Consider the following 22809-nt stretch of genomic DNA (forward strand, 5'->3'; position numbering starts at 1 on the left):
ATGTGTGTGAACGTTGCGGGAGGGGCCCCGCTAATCACGTTCATATGTTTTGTTCCTGTCCAAAGCTAGAGGATTACTGGAAGGAGGTTTTTAGGGTAATTTCCAAGGTGGTGCATGTGAAGCTGGACCCGGGTCCCCGGGAGGCCATATTCGGGGTGTCGGACCAGCCGGGGTTGGAACCGGCTGCGGAGACAGATATCAGAGCCTTCATCTCGTTGATCGCCCGAAGGCGGATCCTGCTGGGATGGAGAGCCGCCTCTCCACCCTGTGCCCTAGCGTGGTGAGGGGACCTGTTGGAATTCTTGACCCTTGAGAAAGTTAAGTTCGAACTGAGGGGAAGCTCGGAGGGGTTCTACAAGTCAAGGGCACTATCTATTATGCACTTTCAAGAACTGGATAACATCGAACATTAGTTGGGGGGGGGGGGGGAAGTGTGAGTGGGGTGTGGGGGGAGGGGGGCTATGTATGTTGAAGATGGCTATGGGTAATCCCTGATCCCTTTTTTTTTCTTTGTCATTTGTTTATGTTAACATGCGGGCTGATGTATGGGCATGGTGGGAGGATGGGATCATTGTTACTGTTATGGGGTTTGAGATATTTGTTGTTGGTTATTGATTGTTGTTGGGTGTAAATTCGGGAGAAAAATTGTGAAAAAGGAGGAGAATAAAAATATTTTTTTAAAAAACAAAATACATTATATTGTGTAAGGATTGGCTCCAGTATCTTCTTTCACCAACTGGGTTTTCTGGAATGTACCACCCCAGGAGGACTACTGGTTTTAACAGTCATGTTTAGGGGAGCAGGACTTTGCAGCTCGTTGTGTTTGACAGCTGTGGCCCAATGGGTAACACTCATTGAAATCAGAAGGTTACAAGTTCAAATGCCTCTCTGGATAATTGAGCCGATAATCTACACTGACACTCCCAGTCAGCACTGAGGGAGAATTGCACCGTTGCAGGTGCCGAGTTTTTTTGTTAAATCGAGAGCCCCATCCATCCTCTTGGGTGGGCATAAAATACCCCATGGCAGTATCTTGAAGATCAACAGAATGCTCCAGCCAATACTTATCTCGCAGTCAACATCCCGAAAAGCAGATTATCTTGCACATGATCACATTGCAGTTTATGTAAAAGAGTAATCAGACTTCAAAAGGCACTTCATTGGCTGTAAAGTATTTTGGGTCATGAAGGGTGCTATACAAATGCAACACTTATTCTGCCTTCCCTCCACTTGAACCGTTTGGCAGGATTAACTTACTAGTTTGTCCATCTTGGTGATTGTAGCTGGTGGGCCTGGTAGACAAGGTGGCCCAGGTAGTCCAGGAGGTCCGACTGGTCCTGGGACTCCAATCCCCGGGTCACCCTGCAGGGAATATATGAAAATGAATGCTTTAGATTTTCACACAATCTGACAGGCGCCAATCCGATTTGAGTGTACACTAGAAGTCAGAGGCCAAGAGAACCAGCTAAATTACAACGGGTCACAAACCTGCAACATTGTCCTGCACTCTTAAAGTTCCTGCACCTCATGCTCAATTCTAAGCTCATATAGTCCACTTGGGAGTTAAAATACATGGGGGGTGGGCGCATAGTGGTAATACTTTGCCTAGTAATCCAGAGGCCCAGGCTAATGCTCCAAAGGCACAAGTTCAAATCCCACCACGGCATTAGGGAGAATTTAAAATCAATTAATTTATAAATCTGGAATAAAAAGTGAGTCTGTATTGTAGTTAGGGCCCATGTGGTTCATTATTGTCCGACAGGGAAGGACATCTCCTATCCTTACCCGGTCTGGCCTACCTGTGACTCCAAACCCACAGCAATGTGACGGACTCTAAACTGCCCCTGGAAATGGCTAATCAAGCCACTCAGTTCATGCGTAGTTAGGGATGGGCAACAAATGCTGGTGAGGCCAAGCACACCCACATCTCCATGAAAGAAATAACGCAAAAAGAAGCCTACCAAGACAGACATTTTCTCTATTTCAGAACGGACGAGATCAATCATAGAGGCAGCACAGTAGCATAGTGGTTAGCACAGTTGCTTCACAGATCCAGGGTCCCAGGTTCGATTCCTGGCAGGGTCACTGTCTGGGTGGAGTTTGGACGTTCTCCCAGTGTCTGCGTGGGTTTCCTCCGGGTGCTCCGGTTTCCTCCCACAAGTCCCGAAAGACGTGCAGGTTAGATGGATTGGCCATGATAAATTGCCCTTCGTGTCCAAAAAAATGTTAAGTAGGGGTTACTGAGGGAGTGCTGCACTGTTGGGAGAGCACTGAGGGAGTGCTGCACTGTTGGAGAGCACTGAGGGAGCGCTGCACTGTTGGGAGAGCACTGAGGGAGCGCTGCACTGTTGGAGAGCACTGAGGGAGTGCTGCACTGTTGGAGAGCACTGAGGGAGTGCTGCACTGTTGGGAGAGCACTGAGGGAGTGCTGCACTGTTGGGAGAGCACTGAGGGAGTGCTGCACTGTTGGAGAGCACTGAGGGAGTGCTGCACTGTTGGGAGAGCACGGAGGGAGTGCTGCACTGTTGGGAGAGCACTGAGGGAATGCTGCACTGTTGGAGAGCACTGAGGGAATGCTGCACTGTTGGAGAGCACTGAGGGAATGCTGCACTGTTGGGAGAGCACTGAGGGAGTGCTGCACTGTTGGAGAGCACTGAGGGAGTGCTGCACTGTTGGAGAGCACTGAGGGAGTGCTGCACTGTTGGAGAGCACTGAGGGAGTGCTGCACTGTTGGAGAGCACTGAGGGAGTGCTGCACTGTTGGAGAGCACTGAGGGAGTGCTGCACTGTTGGAGAGCACTGAGGGAGTGCTGCACTGTTGGAGAGCACTGAGGGAGTGCTGCACTGTTGGGAGATCACTGAGGGAGCGCTGCACTGTTCTGGAGCACTGAGGGAGTGCGGCACTGTTGGAGAGCATTGAGGGAACGCTGCACTGTTGGAGAGCACTGAGGGAGTGCTGCACTGTTGGAGTGCTGCACTGTTGGGGAGCACTGAGGGAGTGCTGCACTGTTGGAGAGCACTGAGGGAATGCTGCACTGTTGGGGAGCACTGAGGGAGTGCTGCACTGTTGGGAGAGCACTGAGGGAGTGCTGCACTGTTGGGAGAGCACTGAGGGAGTGCTGCACTGTTGGAGAGCACTGAGGGAGTGCTGCACTGTTGGAGAGCACTGAGGGAGTGCTGCACTGTTGGGAGAGCACTGAGGGAGCGCTGCACTGTTGGGAGAGCACTGAGGGAGCGCTGCACTGTTGGGGAGCACTGAGGGAGTGCTGCACTGTTGGGGAGCACTGAGGGAGTGCTGCGCTGTTGGGGAGCACTGAGGGAGTGCTGCATTGTTGGGAGAGCACTGAGGGAGTGCTGTACTGTTGGGGAGCACTGAGGGAGTACTGCACTGTTGGGGAACACTGAGGGAGTGCTGCACTGTTGGGGAGCACTGAGGGAGTGCTGCATTGTTGGGAGAGCACTGAGGGAGTGCTGCACTGTTGGGGAGCACTGAGGGAGTGCTGCATTGTTGGGAGAGCACTGAGGGAGTGCTGCATTGTTGGGAGAGCACTGAGGGCGTGCTGCACTGTTGGAGAGCACTGAGGGAGTGCTCCACTGTTCTAGAGCACTGAGGGAGTGCTGCACTGTTCTGGAGCACTGGGGGAGTGCTCCACTGTTCTGGAGCACTGAGGGAGTGCTGCACTGTTCTAGAGCACTGAGGGAGTGCTGCACTGTTCTGGAGCACTGAGGGAGTGCTGCACTGGTTAGTATTGCTGCCTCACAGCGCCAGGGTTCAATTACGGCTTTGGGTGAGTGTCCGTGAGGAGTCTGCACTTTCTCCCCGTGTCCGCGTGGGTTTCCTCCCACAGTCCAAAGATGTGCAGGTTAGGTGGATTGGCCATACTAAATTGCCCTTAGTGTCCAAAAAAATGTTAAGTGGGGGTTACTGGGTTACGGGGATAGGGTAGATACGTGGGCTTCAATAAGGTGCTCTTGCCATGGGGCGGTGCAGACTCAATGGACCGAATGGCCTCCTTCTGCACTGTAAATTCTATGAATCAGGCCCTCATGTCTGTTCCACTCTTCATTTATATCATGGTTGATTTCTATCTCAATTCCACCGACCCACCGCAGCCCCACATCCCTTAATCCCCTTGCCTAACAAAAATCTAACGGTCTCTAACTTTGAAATTCACAACTGACCCCCTCGAGCCTCAGCAGCTTTTCGGTGGTGGTGGTGGGGGGGGGGGGGCTCTGGGTGAGGAAGTGCTTCATTCTGAACAGAGCCTGGCTCCAAGTTAAGGTTCCGCCCCTATTTGGCGACTCCCCTCCAGCAGATGAAATGGTTTCTTTTTTTGCTATCCACTTTATCAAATCCTTTATTTACCTTAAACACATGAACTAAATTATTCCGTCACTGTCCCTGTGGAGTTTGCACATTCTCCCCGTGTTTGTGCAAGGTAGCTGAATTAGACACGTTAAATTGCCTCTTAATTGAAAAAAATGAATTGGGAACTCTAAATTTATTAACAAAATACTAAATTATTCTTCAAGTCTCTTTGCTCAGGGGAATCTTAGACTTAAGGGTTACAGTCTTAAGTTTTATCGATCATTTCAAATTTATTCAAATCAGCCACACTACATAGCAATGGGTAACTAGGAAGAACCTTAGAAAAAGGAAAGTATTGAGCAGTGAAAACTGATTTTAATGGAGGCTGACCTTATCTCCTTTGGATCCATGATCGCCAGGGGTCCCTGGGAAGCCTTGAGGACCAATCTCGCCCTAGTCAAAGAAAGCAAAATAAAACCTTGAATGACCTGAGACCCCATCTTCACAAGTAATCCAGTTCAAAAACAGTGCCGAGACATTTGCGGAGAAATGTTTTTAAAAATAGATCGGGTGACAGCATGGCTGACATCAGAGCAGTACTGGAACAGAGGAATAGGAGTATAGGCCTCTCAGCTCTCGAGACTATTCTGCCATTCAATCGAATGGAGGTCGATCTGTTATCTTCCATCCACCCTTGAATAGTACACATGAAGGGGTGCTGCTCTGTCGGAGGTGCCGTTCTTCAGACAAGACATTAAACCGAAGCCCTGCCAGCTCTCTTGGGTGGAGATAACTTGACACTATTTCAATGAAGAGGAGACAAAGTTCGCCCACCTCAGTTTCCAGGCCCACATTTGTCCCTCAGCCAAACATCACTGAAAAAGCATGTCTGGTCATTATTACGTTGTGGAGTTTGCTATGCACAAATTGGCTGCTGTGTTTCCAAGATTATGACACTTCAAAATAGTTTATTTCAAGTGATTTGGGATGCACCATTATTGCGAAAGGCGCTATATAAATGCAAGTCTTTCTTCTAAAGGTACCAGTGTGAGTAAATATCATTCAAAAAAATCCTCCGTTTTCTAGCAGGAGATGTTACCTATCACAGAAAGTGCCCTTGGAAATGGCTGAGCAAGCCACTCAGTTCATGGGTAGTTAGGGATGAGTTAGAGATGAGTTAGAATTGAACTTGTGTTCGACGTCAGGGAGATTGTTGGCGTACAGGTGTAGTTATTGAGTACTCTGTTATAAGAACGATATATAACGTGGCAATTGATGAAGGTATTGAAAATATGAAGAGATACGCTCGACTGAACAATTTGGTGCTCTTTTCTCTACATGACGGGTGACCTGTCAGAGGCATTTAAAATTATGAGGAGGTTCGACAGACGAGACACAGAGAAGATGTTTTCACTTGTGGGCAGACCAAAATTGGAGCCATGAGTATCGCACAGCTGCTAATAAATTCAAGAACCTACACAGGAGAAATGGGTGACGCATTGGCACAGTGGTTAGCACAGTTGCTTCACAGCACCAGGGCCTCATGTTCAAATCCAGCCTTGGGTCACTGGCTGCATGTAGTTTGTACGTTCTCCCCGTGTCTGCGTGGGTTTCCTCCGGGTGCTCCGGATTCCTTCCACAAGTCCAAAGATGTGCAGGTTAGCTAGGCTAAATTGTCCCTTAGTGTCCAAAAGGTTAGGTGGGGTTACTGGGTCTATGGGGACAGGGTTGAGGCATAGACTTAAGAGGGGTGCCTTTTCCAAGGGCCGGTGCAGACTCGATGGGCTGAATGGCCTCCTTCCGTACTGTAAATTCTATGATTCTATGTACCCCCTCCCTGCCCGGGATGGGGAACCCGCTCTCTGCCCGGGATGGGGAACCCCGCTCTCTGCCCGGGATGGGGAACCCCGCTCTCTGCCCGGGATGGGGAACCCCGCTCCCTGCCCGGGATAGGGATCCCGCTCTCTGCCCGGGATGGGGAACCCGCTCTCTGCCCGGGATGGGGAACCCGCTCTCTGCCCGGGATGGGGAACCCGCTCCCTGCCCGGGATGGGGAACCCCGCTCTCTGCCCGGGATGGGGAACCCGCTCCCTGCCCGGGATAGGGAACCCGCTCCCTGCCCGGGATAGGGAACCCGCTCCCTGCCCGGGATAGGGAACCCGCTCCCTGCCCGGGATAGGGAACCCGCTCCCTGCTCCGGGTACGGAACCCGCTCCCTGCCCGGGATAGGGAACCCTCTCCCTGCTCCGGGATAGGGAACCCGCTCCCTGCCCGGGATAGGGAACCCGCTCCCTGCCCGGGATAGGGAACCAGCTCCCTGCCCGGGATAGGGAACCCGCTCCCTGCCCGGGATAGGGAACCCGCTCCCTGCCCGGGTCCATCCCGCTCCCTGCCCGGGTCCATCCCGCTCCCTGCCCGGGATCCCGCTCCCTGCCCGGGATAGGGAACCCGCTCCCTGCCCAGAATAGGGAACCCGCTCCCTGCCCGGGATAGGGATCCCGCTCCCTGCTCCGGGTACGGAACCCGCTCCCTGTCCGGGATAGGGAACCCGCTCCCTGCCCGGGATGGGGAACCAGCTCCCTGCCCGGGATAGGGAACCCGCTCCCTGCCCGGGATGGGGAACCCGCTCCCTGCCCGGGATGGGGAACCCGCTCTTTGCCCGGTATGGGGAACCCGCTCCCTGCCCGGGATGGGGAACCCGCTCCCTGCCCGGGATGGGGAACCCGCTCCCTGCTCCGGGATAGGGAACCCGCTCCCTGCCCGGGATAGGGAACCCGCTCCCTGCCCGGGATAGGGAACCCGCTCCCTGCCCGGGATAGGGAACCCGCTCCCTGCCCGGGATAGGGAACCCGCTCCCTGCCCGGGATAGGGATCCCGCTCCCTGCCCGGGATGGGGAACCCGCTCCCTGCCCGGGATGGGGAACCCGCTCTCTGCCCGGGATGGGGAACCCGCTCCCTGCCCAGGATAGGGAACCCGCTCCCTGCCCGGGATAGGGATCCCGCTCTCTGCCAGGGATAGGGAACCCGCTCCCTGCCCGGGATAGGGAACCCGCTCCCTGCCCGGGATAGGGAACCCGCTCCCTGCCGGGGATAGGGAACCCGCTCCCTGCTCCGGGTACGGAACCCGCTCCCTGCCCGGGATAGGGAACCAGCTCACTGGCCAGGAGAGGGAGCCCGCTCCCTGCCCGGGATAGGGAACCCGCTCCCTGCCCGGGATAGGGAACCCGCTCCCTGCCCGGGATAGGGAACCCGCTCCCTGCCCGGGATAGGGAACCCGCTCCCTGCCCGGGATAGGGAACCCGCTCCCTGCCCGGGATAGGGAACCCGCTCCCTGCCCGGGATAGGGAACCCGCTCCCTGCCCGGGATAGGGAACCCGCTCCCTGCCCGGGATAGGGAACCCGCTCCCTGCCCGGGATAGGGAACCCGCTCCCTGCCCGGGATAGGGAACCCGCTCCCTGCCCGGGATAGGGAACCCGCTCCCTGCCCGGGATAGGGAACCCGCTCCCTGCCCGGGATAGGGAACCCGCTCCCTGCCCGGGATAGGGAACCCGCTCCCTGCCCGGGATAGGGAACCCGCTCCCTGCCCGGGATAGGGAACCCGCTCCCTGCCCGGGATAGGGAACCCGCTCCCTGCCCGGGATAGGGAACCCGCTCCCTGCCCGGGATAGGGAACCCGCTCCCTGCCCGGGATAGGGAACCCGCTCCCTGCCCGGGATAGGGAACCCGCTCCCTGCCCGGGATAGGGAACCCGCTCCCTGCCCGGGATAGGGAACCCGCTCTCTGCCCGGGATAGGGAACCCGCTCCCTGCCCGGGATAGGGAACCCGCTCCCTGCCCGGGATAGGGAACCCGCTCCCTGCCTGGGATAGGGAACCCGCTCCCTGCTCCGGGTACGGAACCCGCTCCCTGCCCGGGATAGGGAACCCGCTCACTGGCCAGGAGAGGGAGCCCGCTCCCTGCCCGGGATAGGGAACCCGCTCCCTGCCCGGGATAGGGAACCCGCTCACTGCCTGGGATAGGGAACCCGCTCCCTGCTCCGGGTACGGAACCCGCTCCCTGCCCGGGATAGGGAACCCGCTCACTGGCCAGGAGAGGGAGCCCGCTCCCTGCCCGGGATAGGGAACCCGCTCCCTGCCCGGGATAGGGAACCCGCTCACTGGCCAGGAGAGGGAGCTCGCTCCCACATGGAGTGGTTGAGGAGATTAAAAGATACAGTTAAGGGTAAGCTGGATAAACACATGAGGGAGAATGTAATCAGAGTTTATGTTGGTAAAGTTGGATGCAGGTAGTTGGGAGTAGGTTTGTGTGCAACAAATGACTGCTATATACTGTTCAGGATGAATGGTGAGTTTCGCTGATCCAAATTCTTTCAAACCAATGATGTAATTTGATGGATTTATGAAGAAACATTTGCCTGTTTAGAATTCTTTTTCACTGACTCCAACGTGAATGATGTTGTGGTGTGATCACAATGGGTCACGATTAGGTAAACTGTGAGAGACTGTTTCCACTGCTCGGTGAGATGGGAACTGGAAGGAAACACACAAGGGGGATCAGCTTGGAAATGATTCTTAATCATCAGCACGGTTTTCAGGGAACTCACTGCTACCAAGGGAGAACCTCTCCCAGAAAGGAATGGGACAGACTGCTCAAAAAGGGTTCTGAAAGTGAACAAGAGAGTGGATTAGAATAAATAGTTTGTGTGGAGTGATTGGTGGTCGGCAGGGTGGTACAGTGGTTAGCACTGCCTCCTCACAGCTCCAGGGTCCCAGGTTCGATTCCCGGCTGGGTCACTGTCTGTATGGAGTTTACACGTTCTCCCCGTGTGTGCGTGGGTTTCCTCCGGGTGCTCCGGTTTCCTCCCACAGTCCAAAGATGTGCAGGTTTGGTGGATTGGCTATGCTAAACTGACACATAAGAGTCTCAAGAACTGCAGGTCAGGTGGGGTTACAGGGATAAGACGAGGGAGTGTGCTTAGATTGGGTGTTCTTGGGGCAGCATGGTGGCGCAGTGGTTAGCACTGCTGCCTCACGACGCCGAGGTCCCAAGTTCGATCCTGCACGCGGCTCACTGTCCGTGTGAAGTTTGCACATTCACCCCGTGTTTGCGTGGGTTTCGCCCCCAGAACCCAAAGATGTGCAGGGTAGGTAGATTGGCCATGCTAAATTGCCCCTTAATTGGAAAAAAAGAATTGCTCTAAATTTATTTTAAAAAAGGTAGGGTGTTCTTTCAGAGGGTCAGTGCAGACTCGATAGGCCAAATGGCCTCCTTCCACACTGTAGGGATTCTGTGATCTCGCTGGCAAGGGGATTGACAGATTTGAGCGCTCACATTCTGTCAGTGACCCTACTGCTGTCTTGTGAGATTCTGTAACTGCCGGTTGCTCAGAGGCCCAGTCATTTTGTAAACTTGAGTTATCAATAGTACAAATTATATAAAATTTAAAAACAAGTTACCCACCCTCTTGCCATCTTCACCAGGGTCACCCTGCAAGGAGAAGGCATGCCATTACACCAGTGTTACAAGAGGTCTTAAATTCACTGCACCTTCATTAACAACGTCTAAACTGGAGACACCAAACACGTGAGGGGCTCATCGCTGATTGCAGATACACCAGTCCAGTTGTGGATGATTTGGGGATATTGATGAGGCCATTCAGCCCCTCGAGCCCATTCAGGCCTGAGGTTGTTGAATGGAGCTGGATGGTGAAAGCTTTGGGGTCTTGAATGCACTTGATCTCAAGGTGAACCAGTGTCCTGTGAAAGTTCTACTGCTGGAGTCACAGCGCCTAATAACCCATTCAAGCCTACCTTACTTTGGCCCTGCTCTCCTCCATTGGAAATTGGGACCAAGTCTAGCTGTTCACTCTGACAGGATTCGGGTATTTAGAATTTAGAATTTAGAACAGTACAGCACAGAACAGGCCCTTCGGCCCTCAATGTTGTGCCGAGCAATGATCACCCTACTCAAACTCACGTATCCACCCTATACTCGTAACCCAACAACCCCCATTAACCTTACTTTTTAGGACACTACGGGCAATTTAGCAATCCCCCCATTAACCTTACACTACGGGCAATTTTAGCATGGCCAATCCACCTAACCCGCACATCTTTGGACTGTGGGAGGAAACCGGAGCACCCGGAGGAAACCCACGCACACACGGGGAGGATGTGCAGACTCCACACAGACAGTGACCCAGCCGGGAATCGAACCTGGGACCCTGGAGCTGTGAAGCATTGATGCTAACCACCATGCTACCGTGAGGCCCAAATATTGTAGACATAGACACCAGTGAGAGAGGAGTGGGCAGGGGGCAAGGTCAGGAGAGTCCTGTAAGCCCAGGCCATCCTGTCAGAGCTCTCGACCGCCCGTTCTGGTGGGCCAGGTGGACCGCATTAAGTTACCATGGAGGTGTCAAAGGAGAGCAGAGAATACTCCCAGTGTCTTGCTGGCAAAGGGTGCCAATGAAGTCTGGTTGATCTAATCACTGCGCCCTTCTGGAGAACTCCCAGGTCATGAAAAAATGAAAATGAAAATCGCTTATTGTCACGAGTAGGCTTCAATGAAGTGACTGTGAAAAGCCCCTAGTCGCCACATTCCGGCGCCTGTCCGGGGAGGCTGATACGGGAGGTCTCACTCCTGATGAGTGAGAGAGGAAAAGAGTCAGCAACACGTCTCTCTTTTCAGTAATAATCAAGTTCTGTATGACACAATTGTTTATTACACAACCAAGGAGCTCACACGAGAGGCGGCCAGATTATACTGTTGCACGCGGGGTGGAATCGTTATTGTAACTCACTGGCTCCCCGTCTCTTCCAGAATGACCAGGCGGTCCCTGCGGCCCCGGTGGTCCTTGTACACCAACAACCGACCCCACGACAACTCCATCACCACGTTCCTGGACAGTCGAACCAGCAGGTCCAGGAACACCTGGAAGTCCCTGGATTCCCGGGGATCCCTTCTCCCCTTTCGGACCACGATAGCCAAATCCAGCTGTGCCCTACCGGAGGGAAGAGGAAGAAGAGGGATTTAGACCATTGTCTTCAGCTCGTTGGTTCATTTTCCACCTCAACGGCCTGCATTTAGATAGCCCCAGTGCCCTTCGCAGGAGCATTGACGCCCAACTCCAAGCCACACCATTTTTAACCTGGTGAACAAAGCTTCGGCCAGGGAGGTAGGTTTTAAGGGGCATCCTAGAAGGCAGGGAAGAGAGAAGGAATTCAAGAGCTTTGGCCAAGACAGCTGAAGGCATTGCCGCCAATGGTGGAGTGATTAATGCTACTACTTTACCCTTAATGCCATGCATCTTTATCTTATGCAGCAACCTTTTGTGTGGCACCTTGTCGAAGGCTCTGGAAATCCAGATATACCACATCCATTGGCTCCCCGTTATCTACCACTTTGGTAATGTCCTCAAAAAATTCCACTAAATTAGTTAGGCATGACCTACCCTTTATGAACCCATGCTGCGTCTGCCCAATGGGTCAATTTCCATCCAGATACCTCGCTATTTCTTCCTTGATAATAGATTCCAGCATCTTCCCGACTACCGAAGTTAAGCTCACTGGCCTATAATTACCCACTTTCTGCCTACTTCCTTTTTTAAACAGTGGTGTCACGTTTGCTAATTTCCAATCCACCGGGACCACCCCAGAGTCTAGTGAATTTTGGTAAATTATCACTAGTGCATTTGCAATTTCCCTGGCCATCACTTTTAGTACCCTGGGATGCATTCCATCAGGGCCCGGAGACTTGTCTACCTTGACGTGGGCGTTAAGTGCTCTCAATGCCAGTTCCCTGGTGAAATGAAGAGGAGCGGGCTGAGAAGGCCGTCCTTCTGGCGGCTGGGTGATGGGTTAATGAGAGAACATTCCAGAAGGGTCAACCAGGACTGATGGAACGAGTCTGACCGCTCGTCAGCAGATTCTGGGGTCTCAGTGGTGTTACCCACATCAATTCCTCAGGAAGATGAGACCCTCTTGGCTTCAAAAAATAACTGTTCCTGACAGCGCAGATCAGGAGAAGATGTTTCCACTGGCTGTGCGCTGGGGTGGGGGGGGTGGGGGGGGGGGGAATAAGAGTCATTTTTAAAACGCAGTGAGTTGGCATGACCTGGAAGAAGCTGTCTGAAGAGGCGGTAGAAGCAGATTCAACAGGAACTGAGAATTGGACGAAAACTGGTAAGAGCAATTCCCCGGGGCCGGGAAGAAGAGCCAGGGGGCTAATTGGATAGCACTCTTTTAAAGAGCCGGCACAGGCATGATGGGCAGAACGGCCTCTCCCTGTGCAGTACAAGGAGCTATACAGCTGAAAGAACTTTAAGGAAATACCGTACCTTTTCACCTGGATCCCCTTTGTCGCCCTATAAGCACACAAACAAAATATGGACACGTTAGGAGCACGAGAGATGACATTTTGAAAGCTGCCAGAGGTCAAGTGACTTAATTCGTCCCCACCCCAACCCTAAGCCCAGAATTGTTAACAAACGCTCCCACTCACAACCTCTCCCACAGGCAGCCCGATATAAGGAACAAAATCCAGAGCTCTCGCAGATATAGTCAACGCGGTCCACCTCTTTTCTGAGTATTGGGCATATGACAACTAGGAGTTGGTTTCAGGCCTTCCCAAATGGGTCCTTCCCCCCACTTTGGGGCCTCGTCCGTTGGAGACTAAAAAAGTCCCGCCAGGAGACTAGAGGAGGAGATTTAATAGGGCTATTCAGAAGGATGAGGGGTTTTGACATAGAGAGGGGGAAATCTGTGGCAGAAGGGTCAGTGAGAGGACACAGATTTAAGGTAAATCAAAACAGTGCGGATGCTGGAAATCAGAAATAAAAACTGAAAATGCCAGAAAAGCTCAGGAGGTCTGACAGCAGCTGGTGAGAAAGAAACGGAGTTCACGTTTCGAGTCTGTGTGACATTTCTTCAGAGCTGAAGGGAAGGAGGAATATGATGGATTTTATACTGTCGAAGAGGGGAACAGAACGTCAGGGATAGGAGAGATTTGACAAAGACGCCATGGACATAAGACAAAGGGAGTGTGATTAAGGTGATTGTCAAAAGAACATATAGAAAATACAGCACAGAACAAGCCCTTCAGCCCACGATGTTGTGCCGAACTTTTGTCCTAGATTCAGAACAAATTAATCTACACCCCATCATTCTACTGTAATCCATGTACCTATCCAATAGCCGCTTGAAGGTCCCTAACGTTTCCGACTGAACTACTTCCACAGGCTGTGCATTCCATCCCCCCCCACTACTCTCTGGGTAAAGACCAGAATGGGAGATGAGGAGAACTGTTTGTTCAGGCGGTGAGTGGTCAGGATCGGGAAGGCTCTGTCTGAAAGGGCAATGGAAGCAAATGCGAACGTCATCTTCAAAAGGCAATTGGATATTTACAAGGAAATGGAGTTTGATGAATTCCTGTCTCAATCAGAGAAAGTGTTAGGATATTGCCTGTCTGTCCTGTGTTCTCTTTTAATCGCTGACCTGCGAACCTGTTCCGATTTACATTCTTCAGGTTATCTGCTGCAAAGTTACTGCACCCTTTGGAATTTCTGTTTAAGTTGTAGTCTTTGGACGCTGGAAAAGCCTCCCTTACGGATGGGCTGGTCCGAAAACATCCCCTGTTTGGTTTTGTGGTGGAACCTGTGGTGCCATTTGATAGACTTGGCAAGCGGCCAATCAATACAGGTGTCATTTTCAATGTTCTCCTATCGGGGCCGGGGATGGTGAAACCAGTCAGTGACTTTCAGGGAAGAAGATGGGTCTTCTGGAGAGTGCCACCTTTTGTTCAGCAAGGACCCTGAAGTCTCCCTCTCTCCTCCCTCCCTCACTCTCTCTGATTTTAAGAAGCATCCTAGCCAAATCTGTGAAGACGTTCCTGTGTTGAAGGTGCACCGGCAGCCAACAGAACTGGGAGAGATCTTGAGTGTGAAAATACAAGTTTTCCCAAAGGTCAGTAACCTTCGAACTGGATGTGTCAGGGGCTGGGAAGACAAGAAGAATGAAGGCCTAAAGTGGGAGCATATGTGATAAAACCGCTGGCGTTGTACAGGACTCAGGCTCGTAAAAAACTGCTAAACTCCAGGACCAGAGCTGTATTGCTCTCACAGGGAGGCGAAAGCTTCAACTGGTGGTAGGAAGATTGAAATGAGGGGAACGGAACCGTAGCGAGGGGGGACTGGCGTTGCCGAACCTCAGCAACTACTACTGGGCGGCTAACATAGCCATGATAAGGAAATGGATGGTGGGTAGGTGGTCGGTTTGGGAGCGGGTGGAGGCTGCTTCGTGCAGGGGCACCAGCTTGGCAGCCCTGGTCACGGCTCCCCCGCCGACTAGGTACTCCACCAGCCCTATAGTGGTGGCGGCTTTGCGGATTTGGGGCCAATGGAGGAAGCATGCGGGGGAAGTGGGAGCGTTGGTCTGGTCCCAAATATGTGACAACCACCGATTTGTCCCGGGGAAGATGAATGGCGGGTTTCGAGTGTGGCAGAGGGCCGAGGGGGGGGGGGGGGGGGGGGGGGGGGGGATGGGCGACTTGCTCCTGGAAGGGAGCTTCGCGAACATGAGGGCGCTGGAGGAGAAGTTCGGGCTGGCGAGGGGGAATGACTTTCGGTACTTGCAGGTACGGGATTCCGTACGTTGACAGGTCCCATCCTTTCCACGCCTTCCACCAAGGGGGATCCAGGACAGGGTAATTTCCAGGGGGAGGTAGGAGGGGAGAGTCTCAGATATTTATAAGGAGCTTATGGGAGCGGAGGACACAGGGACCGAGGAACTGAAACTTAAGGGGGAGGAGGAGCTTGGTGGGGAGTTGGAGGGAGGCGTGTGGGCAGACGCTCTGAGGAGGGTAAATGCAACCGCCACATGTGCCAGGCTCGGTCTGATTCAGTTCAACGTGGTTCACCGGGCCCACATGACGGTGGCCCGGATGAGCAAATTCTTTGGGCTGGAGGACAAGTGTGCTAGATGTGGGGGAGGATCAGCGAACAATGTCCACATGTTCTGGGTGTGTCCAAAACTCAGGGGATACTGGCAGGGATTTGCGGACGTCATGTCCCGGGGACTGAAAACAAGGGTGACGATGAGACCAGAGGTGGCGATTTTTGGGGTGTCGGAAGACCCGGGTGTACAGGAGGGGATAGAGGCCGACGTTGTGGCCTTTGCTTCCCTGATATCCCGGCGACGAATACTGTTGGCCTGGAGGGACTCAAAGCCCCCAAAGATCGAAGTACGGCTGTCGGACATGGCAAGCTTTCTTGGCTTGGAAAAATATCAAGTTCGCCTTACGAAGATCACTATAGGGGTTAGTCCAGAGGTGGCAACCATTCATCGACTTCTTCGCGGGGAACTAATCGTCAGCGGGGGGGGGGGGGGGGGGGGGTAAGAATAGTGTAGAGTAGGGGGGGAAGAATAGGCGGGTCTATCTGCGAGAGTGGTTCTGTTATTTGCACTATGTTTTTTGTAATTGCTATCTGCGCACTAATGTATATTGTTACTGTTTACAATGCCAAAAAATAGCTCAATAAAATTGTTTGTTTAAAAAAAAGAAAGATCAAAATGCACCGGTCGGTGAATTCTGTGTACAGCACCATCTGGTGGCCAGCAACAAGAATGGCACTGATCTGAACTTCCCAGACTTAGCTCCACCTGGTGGCTAAAGAGCAGAATCGTATTGACCTGGAATTCTTACATGAAACAACATCTGATGGTCGAAGGATGGAATTGCACCAACCTGAACTTCTCGAGTAAACCTATTTCCCAGAGGCTGCAACCACAGTATTAAAGACTCATAGATACATAAACATACATACAACATAAAATGCAGAAGGAGGCCATTCGGCCCATCGAGTCTGCACTGACTCACTTAAGCCCTCACTTCCACCCTATCCCCATAACCCCTCCTAACCCCTCAGATTTATCCCTTTAATCTCCATTTTATTTTATTCCCCGCTGACCCTTACCTTGTATCTATCTTGTGTATGTCTGGGTAGAGAGTGGGACGGGGTCTTTGGATTAGTTAGTCTGGTAGATGGTTATCCTGTTATTTCATTATATGGTCACCTTTTCTCCATTTTTATTAATAAATCTGGTGTCACTGACATTAGGACTCCAGGGTCTGTGGGGCTGAAATTGACCGTGCACTCGCCCAGGGTGTCATAACAAAGGTTAGTCAGGCCCTGGGCCTCATGGCGGCTGATGTCCAGAATCTGATTTATCAGCCTTTAGGTTTGTCTCACCTGGAGGTTGAGAGGCCTCTCTGTGTTGTGGAATGCTCAGTCAGACGATGGCAAGCTGGGCTGCCTGGGCTGATGAGGTGTGCTCCAATGTTCCGCCATTCGCATGCACCAGTGTTCAAGTGATTGGTTGGCGAAGAGTGCGCCACAGCGGCTGCACCAACCTGCGTTAGCCATTCTACATCGATCTCTGCCACAGGGCCCGAGAGGCACAACAAAACCCAAGATTGTTTTCCAATTAATGCCCAGGTCAGGGCCTCATTCCACCGATACTGGTATTAACCAGCAGTGGGAAGGAGAGCCTATTATATAGGGGAGCTCCAAGAGCAACTCTACAGAGCTCACTTATGGGTTCCTGGCTGTGTCCTTCGATCAAAAGCACTCCGTGCCTGATTGAAGGACCTGGGGTCAGGAAGGGCTGGTGGCCCCGAAAGCCACTCTCCTGCAGACCCTTCCCCACTGCGACCCCCAGCTCGTAACCTATTCCTCCTCGCTGAGGCCTCAGGTGAGTGTTATACTGGCAGCCGCCACCAATTCCCCCCCACACCAGAGTACAAAAGAGCTGCTGGCCTCTGGATGTCAACTCGGTGGGTGGGGTTTCCCCCCCCACCCCAGGTCATTGAACCGTGAGGGGAGGGGTTGCGGCTGCTGGCCTCTTAAGTGCCCGAGTGCACATGATCAAATGAGCCTTCGAAAAGAGGCGATGAGGGGATCAAGTTGGATCCCCAGCCGGGACAGAGACCCTCATCCGTCCCCCCCTACTGCATTTCCACAATCGCCACAATCCCCAAAACAGTTGGGACCAGAGAGACTGCGCATGAAATTGGTTCACTAATTGAAGGAGGCTGTAAATCCGCTCGCCCCACCCCCATAACTTTCTGGGTAGGCCCATTACGCACTTACCTTGGCTCCTTTGAACATAGTGGCTAACCCAGAGCCGCCATCTCCTTTCGATCCGCTGTGAATGCGGCTCCCATGCTCTCCTGCAGAACCTTTGAAGGAAGAGAACAGCCAATCAAGTGATTGCCTTCATCAGTGACCTGCAATGGCTGCACACTCCGTGAGCAGTCAATGTTCAAAAGTCACCCGCATTCACAGTCCAATGAACCCTCATCTGACCCTGGCCCTGTGAGCATTGGCTCCATCAGAGCTAAATCTCCACAAGCAAAATGCAGCCATAATATATAAACAAAATACTGTGGATGTTGGAAATCTGAACAAAAACAGAAAGTGATAGACAAACTCGGCAGGTGAGGGAACACCAGTAGACAGGAAAGTGGACATGAGGAATGTCACATCAGTCATGATCTAAATTGAATGGTGGGGCAGGCTTGAGGGGCTGAACTGCCTACTCCTGGTTCTTTACGTAGGTAATTACATAGAACATAGAGTGCAGAAGGAGGCCATTCGGCCCATCGAGTCTGCACCGACCCACACACTTCCACCCTATACCCGTAACCCAATAATCCCTCCTACCCTTTTTGGACACTAAGGGCAATATATCATGGCCAATCCACCTAACCTGCACATCTTTGAACTGTTGGAGGAAACCGGAGCACCCGGAGGAAACCCACGGAGACACAGGGAGAACATGCAGACTCCACACAGAACCTGGGACCCTGGCGCTGTGAAGCCACAGTGCTATCCACTTGTGCTACCGTGCTGCCCAAATGATCTTTATTTTAATATTATATATTTAGAGTACCCAATTTTTTTTTTCCCAATTAAGGGGCAATTTGGCGTGGCCAATCCACCTAACATGCACATGTTTGGGTTGTGGGGGTGAAGCCCACGCAGACACGGGGAGAATGTGCAAACACCACACGGACAGTGACCCAGGGCCGGGATTCGAACCCCGGGTCCTCAGCGCCGTAGTCCCAGTGCTAACCACTGCGCCACATGCCGCCCTCTGTTCATGATCTTAACCCTGTGCGCCAAACCCCTTGCAAAAAAAATACCCCAAGACAATCCCAACGCTTATTCCTGATAGGTCTCCTGAGCTGCACACCTTCCATGAATGTGAGCATCACCGAAAGCTCACCGACTCTTTCCCAACACGCACCGTTGATCTTGGTCAGTGTGGGATCCTGCTGTGCACAAACTGCAATCGTTACAATCCTGACATTAAAGTAGCAGCGACGCTGGCAAGATATACTTGTTGGCGATAAGGCGTTTCAGGACATGGCTGTGCCACGTGCTGTCTAAATGCACAATCTGACTTTCTACCCCAGATGAGAATGAGCATTCCCTTCACACGCCGTGGCAAAAGCAGGGGTGAAGCAAAAACTAAATTCACTGGCTGTTAACAGAGAAGCCAGCAGGAAATCTGCAGTATGGACAGGAGCTGAGGATTGATTGTGATAGTCTTTCCCTTACTCCCTACTATCATTGCTCAGCCCACTAAGAAGCGTTTGCTACTATCGGCCAATATCATGAGCGACTTGTTTAAAGTATATAAGATCCTGAAAGATCTTGATATGGTGGACATTGAGAGGATGTTTCCTCTTGAGGGCGAGTCCAGAACTAGGGGTCACGTTTTTAACATTAGGGGTCGCCCTTTGAGATAATAAAACTCTCCTTATTGCTGTCCAAAGAGGGTTGTGCAATTTTCGAACACTCTGCCTCAGAAGGCGGCACCATGGCACAGTGGTTAGCACTGCTGCCTCACAGCGCCAGAGACCCGGGTTCAATTTCAGCCTTGGATGACTGTGTGGAGTTTGTACGTTCTCCCCGTGTCTGCGTGTGTTTCCTCCGGGTGCTCCGTTTTCCTCCCACAGTCCAAAGATGTGCAGGTTCGGTGGATTGGCCATGCTAAAAATTAATGTCCAAGGATGTATAGGTTAGGTTATGGGGATAGGACCGGGAAGATGTGTGAGTGGACATGGATATAATGCTCTTTTGAAGGGTTGGTGCAGACTCGATGGGTCGAAAGGCCTCCTTTTACACAATAGGGATTCTATAATTCTATGGTGGTGGGGACCGACTGATTGTTTTTAAGGTGGCGGCAGATAGATTCTTGTTGGGCGAGGGAATCAACAGATATCGGGAGCAGATGGAATGTGGAACCTGAAATACAAACAAATTAGCCATGGCCTTATTGAATGGCGGAGCAAGTTCGAGGGGCCAAATGGCCTACTCCTGCTTATTTGGTATGTCCGCATGCACATGAGCTGCTATTGTCAGTCCAGAGGAACACTACAGAAAACCATTAAATATAGACACTCAATTAATAGTTCAAAGTTGCAGCTCTTCATCCACTTCACACACTCTTATTCGTGCTGAATTCCATCATTTTTACAAAGTGGCTCTGAACTTCTGCTTTCCACCACTGTGTGGCGTTGTAACACCACAATGCGATGGGTGAAGATTTTAAATCATAGCCGCCAACCCAGAAGACACGGGGATGGTGGGGTAGGAAAGTCGGGGCTTGGGTGAGAGCACCCATACGTCCAGTGTCCCTCTGCAGAGCCAGGGGCCAAGGCAAGTGGTCAGTGGGGTGCGCAACAACATGGCTGTCTTGCATGCAACGGCAATGGCGGTCCATGCCTGGACACCGCCCCAGTCCCATGAGGGAGGTCACCCCAGCCCCATGGCCCATCCCCTGGTCATCCCCAGCCTGGCCAGTGTCCAGCCCAGCAGCCCACAGCCGCTCCTCTCCATGTCCTACCTCCTCTCTCTCATCAGCCACGGTGCCCGTTTCTCAATTTTTAAAAGCACAAGTGAACCTCGCTGCTGGGAATTCACCCCAGTGGAGGCGGAGAATCGCGGACGTCCCAGGCCTGCTAATGATATGCTAAAGGCGTTTACTGTATGTGAGGAGCAAAACGCATTGACGACGTTGTCAAGGTAGTTTGACACAGGCAGGAATCAGCAGGTTGTTTCCTGAAGGATCTCTTTCTCAAATCCAAGACATCTCTTTACAGCAAGTATTGCTCGGTTGGCTGACTGTATTTAAACCTGGATTTTGACCCGAGATGGGTTTTGTTTGAGTGGAGATAAAGGATAGAAGTTAGGATTTAGTGTTTCATTGTCAAGCATGGCTGCCAATGCTTTGTGTTAAGCATTGTTTAACTGGGGGAGGTGGGGTAGCCACAAGGATGAAAGTTTCAGCAGCAGATGAGGTCGGGAATAGGCAAATGTTACAGAGGTGGGCCTCCTGGTCTGCTACAAGGTCCACCAAGAGCGAAGCTGCCAAAGACGGGAATCCATACCGATCACCTGAAGATCTCTCACCTCTCATGTCCACTGAGACCCTGGTCCATTTGCCATTTTTCTCACCTGGTTCCAAAGGTTCGCTGTCAAGCTTGAGGACATCCCGATCGACAGCGATGGGAGGCGGAAGAACTGGTGGGAATTCTGGGGGCCGACGTGAAGGAGGTGTCACCTGCACAAAAAACAGAGCTTGTTTAAGTGAGTTTCTTCAGAAGAATTTGTGGTGTGGTGTCTCTAACTTTGGTGTAACCTTCAACAATTTAATGCCAGAAACACTCCCCCTGCACTGACGCATTGTGACTGGGGTGTGTACAATCATCAACAGGCACTGCTGCAAGGCATTACGAGCAGAGAGAAACAGGCATTTCCATAGCTCCCTTGTAATCTCATGATACCCCAAAGGGGCAGCACGGTGGCACAATGGTTAGCACTGCTGCCTCACAGCTCCAGAGTCCCGGGTTCAATTCCGACCTCGGGTGATGTCTGTGAGGAGTCTGCACATTCTCCCCGTGACTGCGTGGGTTTCCTCCGGGTGCTCCAGTTTCCTCCCACAGTTCAAAGATGTGCAGGTTAGCTGGATTGGTCATGATAAATTGTCCTTAGTGTCCAAAAGGTTAGGAGGGGTTACTGGGTTATGGGGATAGGGTGGAAGCGTTGGTTTAAGTAGGGTGCTCTTTCCAAGGGCTGGTGCAGACCTGATGGGCCAAATGGTCTCCTTCTGCACTGTAAATTCTATGATTCAAAGCATTTTCCATTCAATTAAATACTTTTTGGAAATGTAGTCACTGCTGTGGAAATAATGGCAGTCAACTGCTGCACAGCAAGATCCCACAAAAATGCAATAACCACCAGATAATCTGGTTTGGTCACGTTTTGTGTGCTAAGCATTTTCCAGAGCACTGGGGGAGGTGGGAAGGGGACACGTCTCCCCTTCTCTTCGTCAAAACAGCATTTTGTGATCTTCTATAACCCACAAGAAAGGGCAGACAGGGGTCTCGGTTTAATACCGCAACTGAAAGACTGACGGCACTGCACTCCCTCAACACTGCACTGGGAATGTCACTCTGCTCAACTCTCTGGAGTGGGATTTGAACCCACAACAATCTCTGACTCGGTAGGGGAGAGCAGGGGTGGTGAGAGGCTGATAGTGGTAACCAGCAAGGCCTGGTGACAGGCCTCTGACCGGCCATCAAAGCGGAGGAGGGGAAACCAGTCTGTTTCAAATACGGGGCCTCTCGTCTCCTCGCGACAGTGAGTTAGTGTGCGATCCGGGCTGGCAGACTGAAGAGGGAAATCTGCACTTTGACCTCACTGGGTCAAAAGGTTCAATCGGCCTAAAGCAGGGCATTGTCCCATGGAATGTAGCTGAGGGGCTGGATTTGAACAGGCCTTTTGTTTTCAACTGATACAGCCAGGTGGGTCGTAAAGTCTGCATCGTTGACCCAACTGGACTTGACCCAATTCATCCGTCAATGGCACTTCCCCAGTTAGAATTCTTACTATACAGTGTCCATTTAAGATCAGGCGCTTTGTGACGTCAGTCCCAGAACCTCAGCAAGTGCCAAAGAAAGAAAAAAGGACTTGTATTCACGTAGAAAAGCTAAATACAACAGGTCTGACAGCATCGACAGAGGGAGAAACAAAGGCTCTGGATCTGCCCGTCTCTGGATTGTTCCCCACCCCCCTCCCCCACTCACACTCACCAAACCCAAGACCCTCTGAAAATGTCTCCAATGCGAGTTAGAGTCAGCAATTTCGGAGGGTTCCACCTCAGGAAATAGCGGACTGGATAAACCAATGTCGCGTTCCTTGGTAACTAGACCACTGAAACCTCCCAAAACACCAAGTACCCCCTCCTACTCCCACCGCCCTGACAACTCCCCTGACCCTCTGCTTCCCCTCCCAACCTGACCTCACCCGCCTACCAATCCAGATTCATAGATCCATTGATGTTTATAGCACAGAAGGAGGCCAATTGGCCCACCGTGTTCACGTCAATCAACAAAGATCTGACTGCACTAAGATAAAAGCAAATTACTGCGGAT

The 22809-nt window shown here is 52.1% G+C and overlaps 1 protein-coding gene across 1 annotated transcript in view; it reads right to left on the reverse strand.

The window, feature by feature from the left end:
- LOC119962280 (collagen alpha-1(XVIII) chain-like) overlaps positions 1 to 20941 on the reverse strand; it is a 126211-nt gene extending 105270 nt beyond the window's left edge. Inside the window, exons 1-7 of the mRNA XM_038790268.1 lie at positions 20831 to 20941; positions 17456 to 17544; positions 12647 to 12673; positions 11111 to 11311; positions 9769 to 9795; positions 4699 to 4761; positions 1258 to 1362 (exon numbers count right to left, since the gene is read on the reverse strand). Of these exons, the coding sequence (XP_038646196.1) occupies positions 1258 to 1362; positions 4699 to 4761; positions 9769 to 9795; positions 11111 to 11311; positions 12647 to 12673; positions 17456 to 17473 (441 nt within the window). The 5' untranslated portion in view covers positions 17474 to 17544; positions 20831 to 20941. The remainder of the gene's footprint in view (positions 1 to 1257; positions 1363 to 4698; positions 4762 to 9768; positions 9796 to 11110; positions 11312 to 12646; positions 12674 to 17455; positions 17545 to 20830) is intronic.
- Between the last annotated feature and the right edge of the window lie 1868 nt (positions 20942 to 22809).

Source organism: Scyliorhinus canicula, chromosome 2 (genome assembly GCF_902713615.1).
Source record: "Scyliorhinus canicula chromosome 2, sScyCan1.1, whole genome shotgun sequence".
Taxonomy (NCBI): domain Eukaryota; kingdom Metazoa; phylum Chordata; class Chondrichthyes; order Carcharhiniformes; family Scyliorhinidae; genus Scyliorhinus; species Scyliorhinus canicula.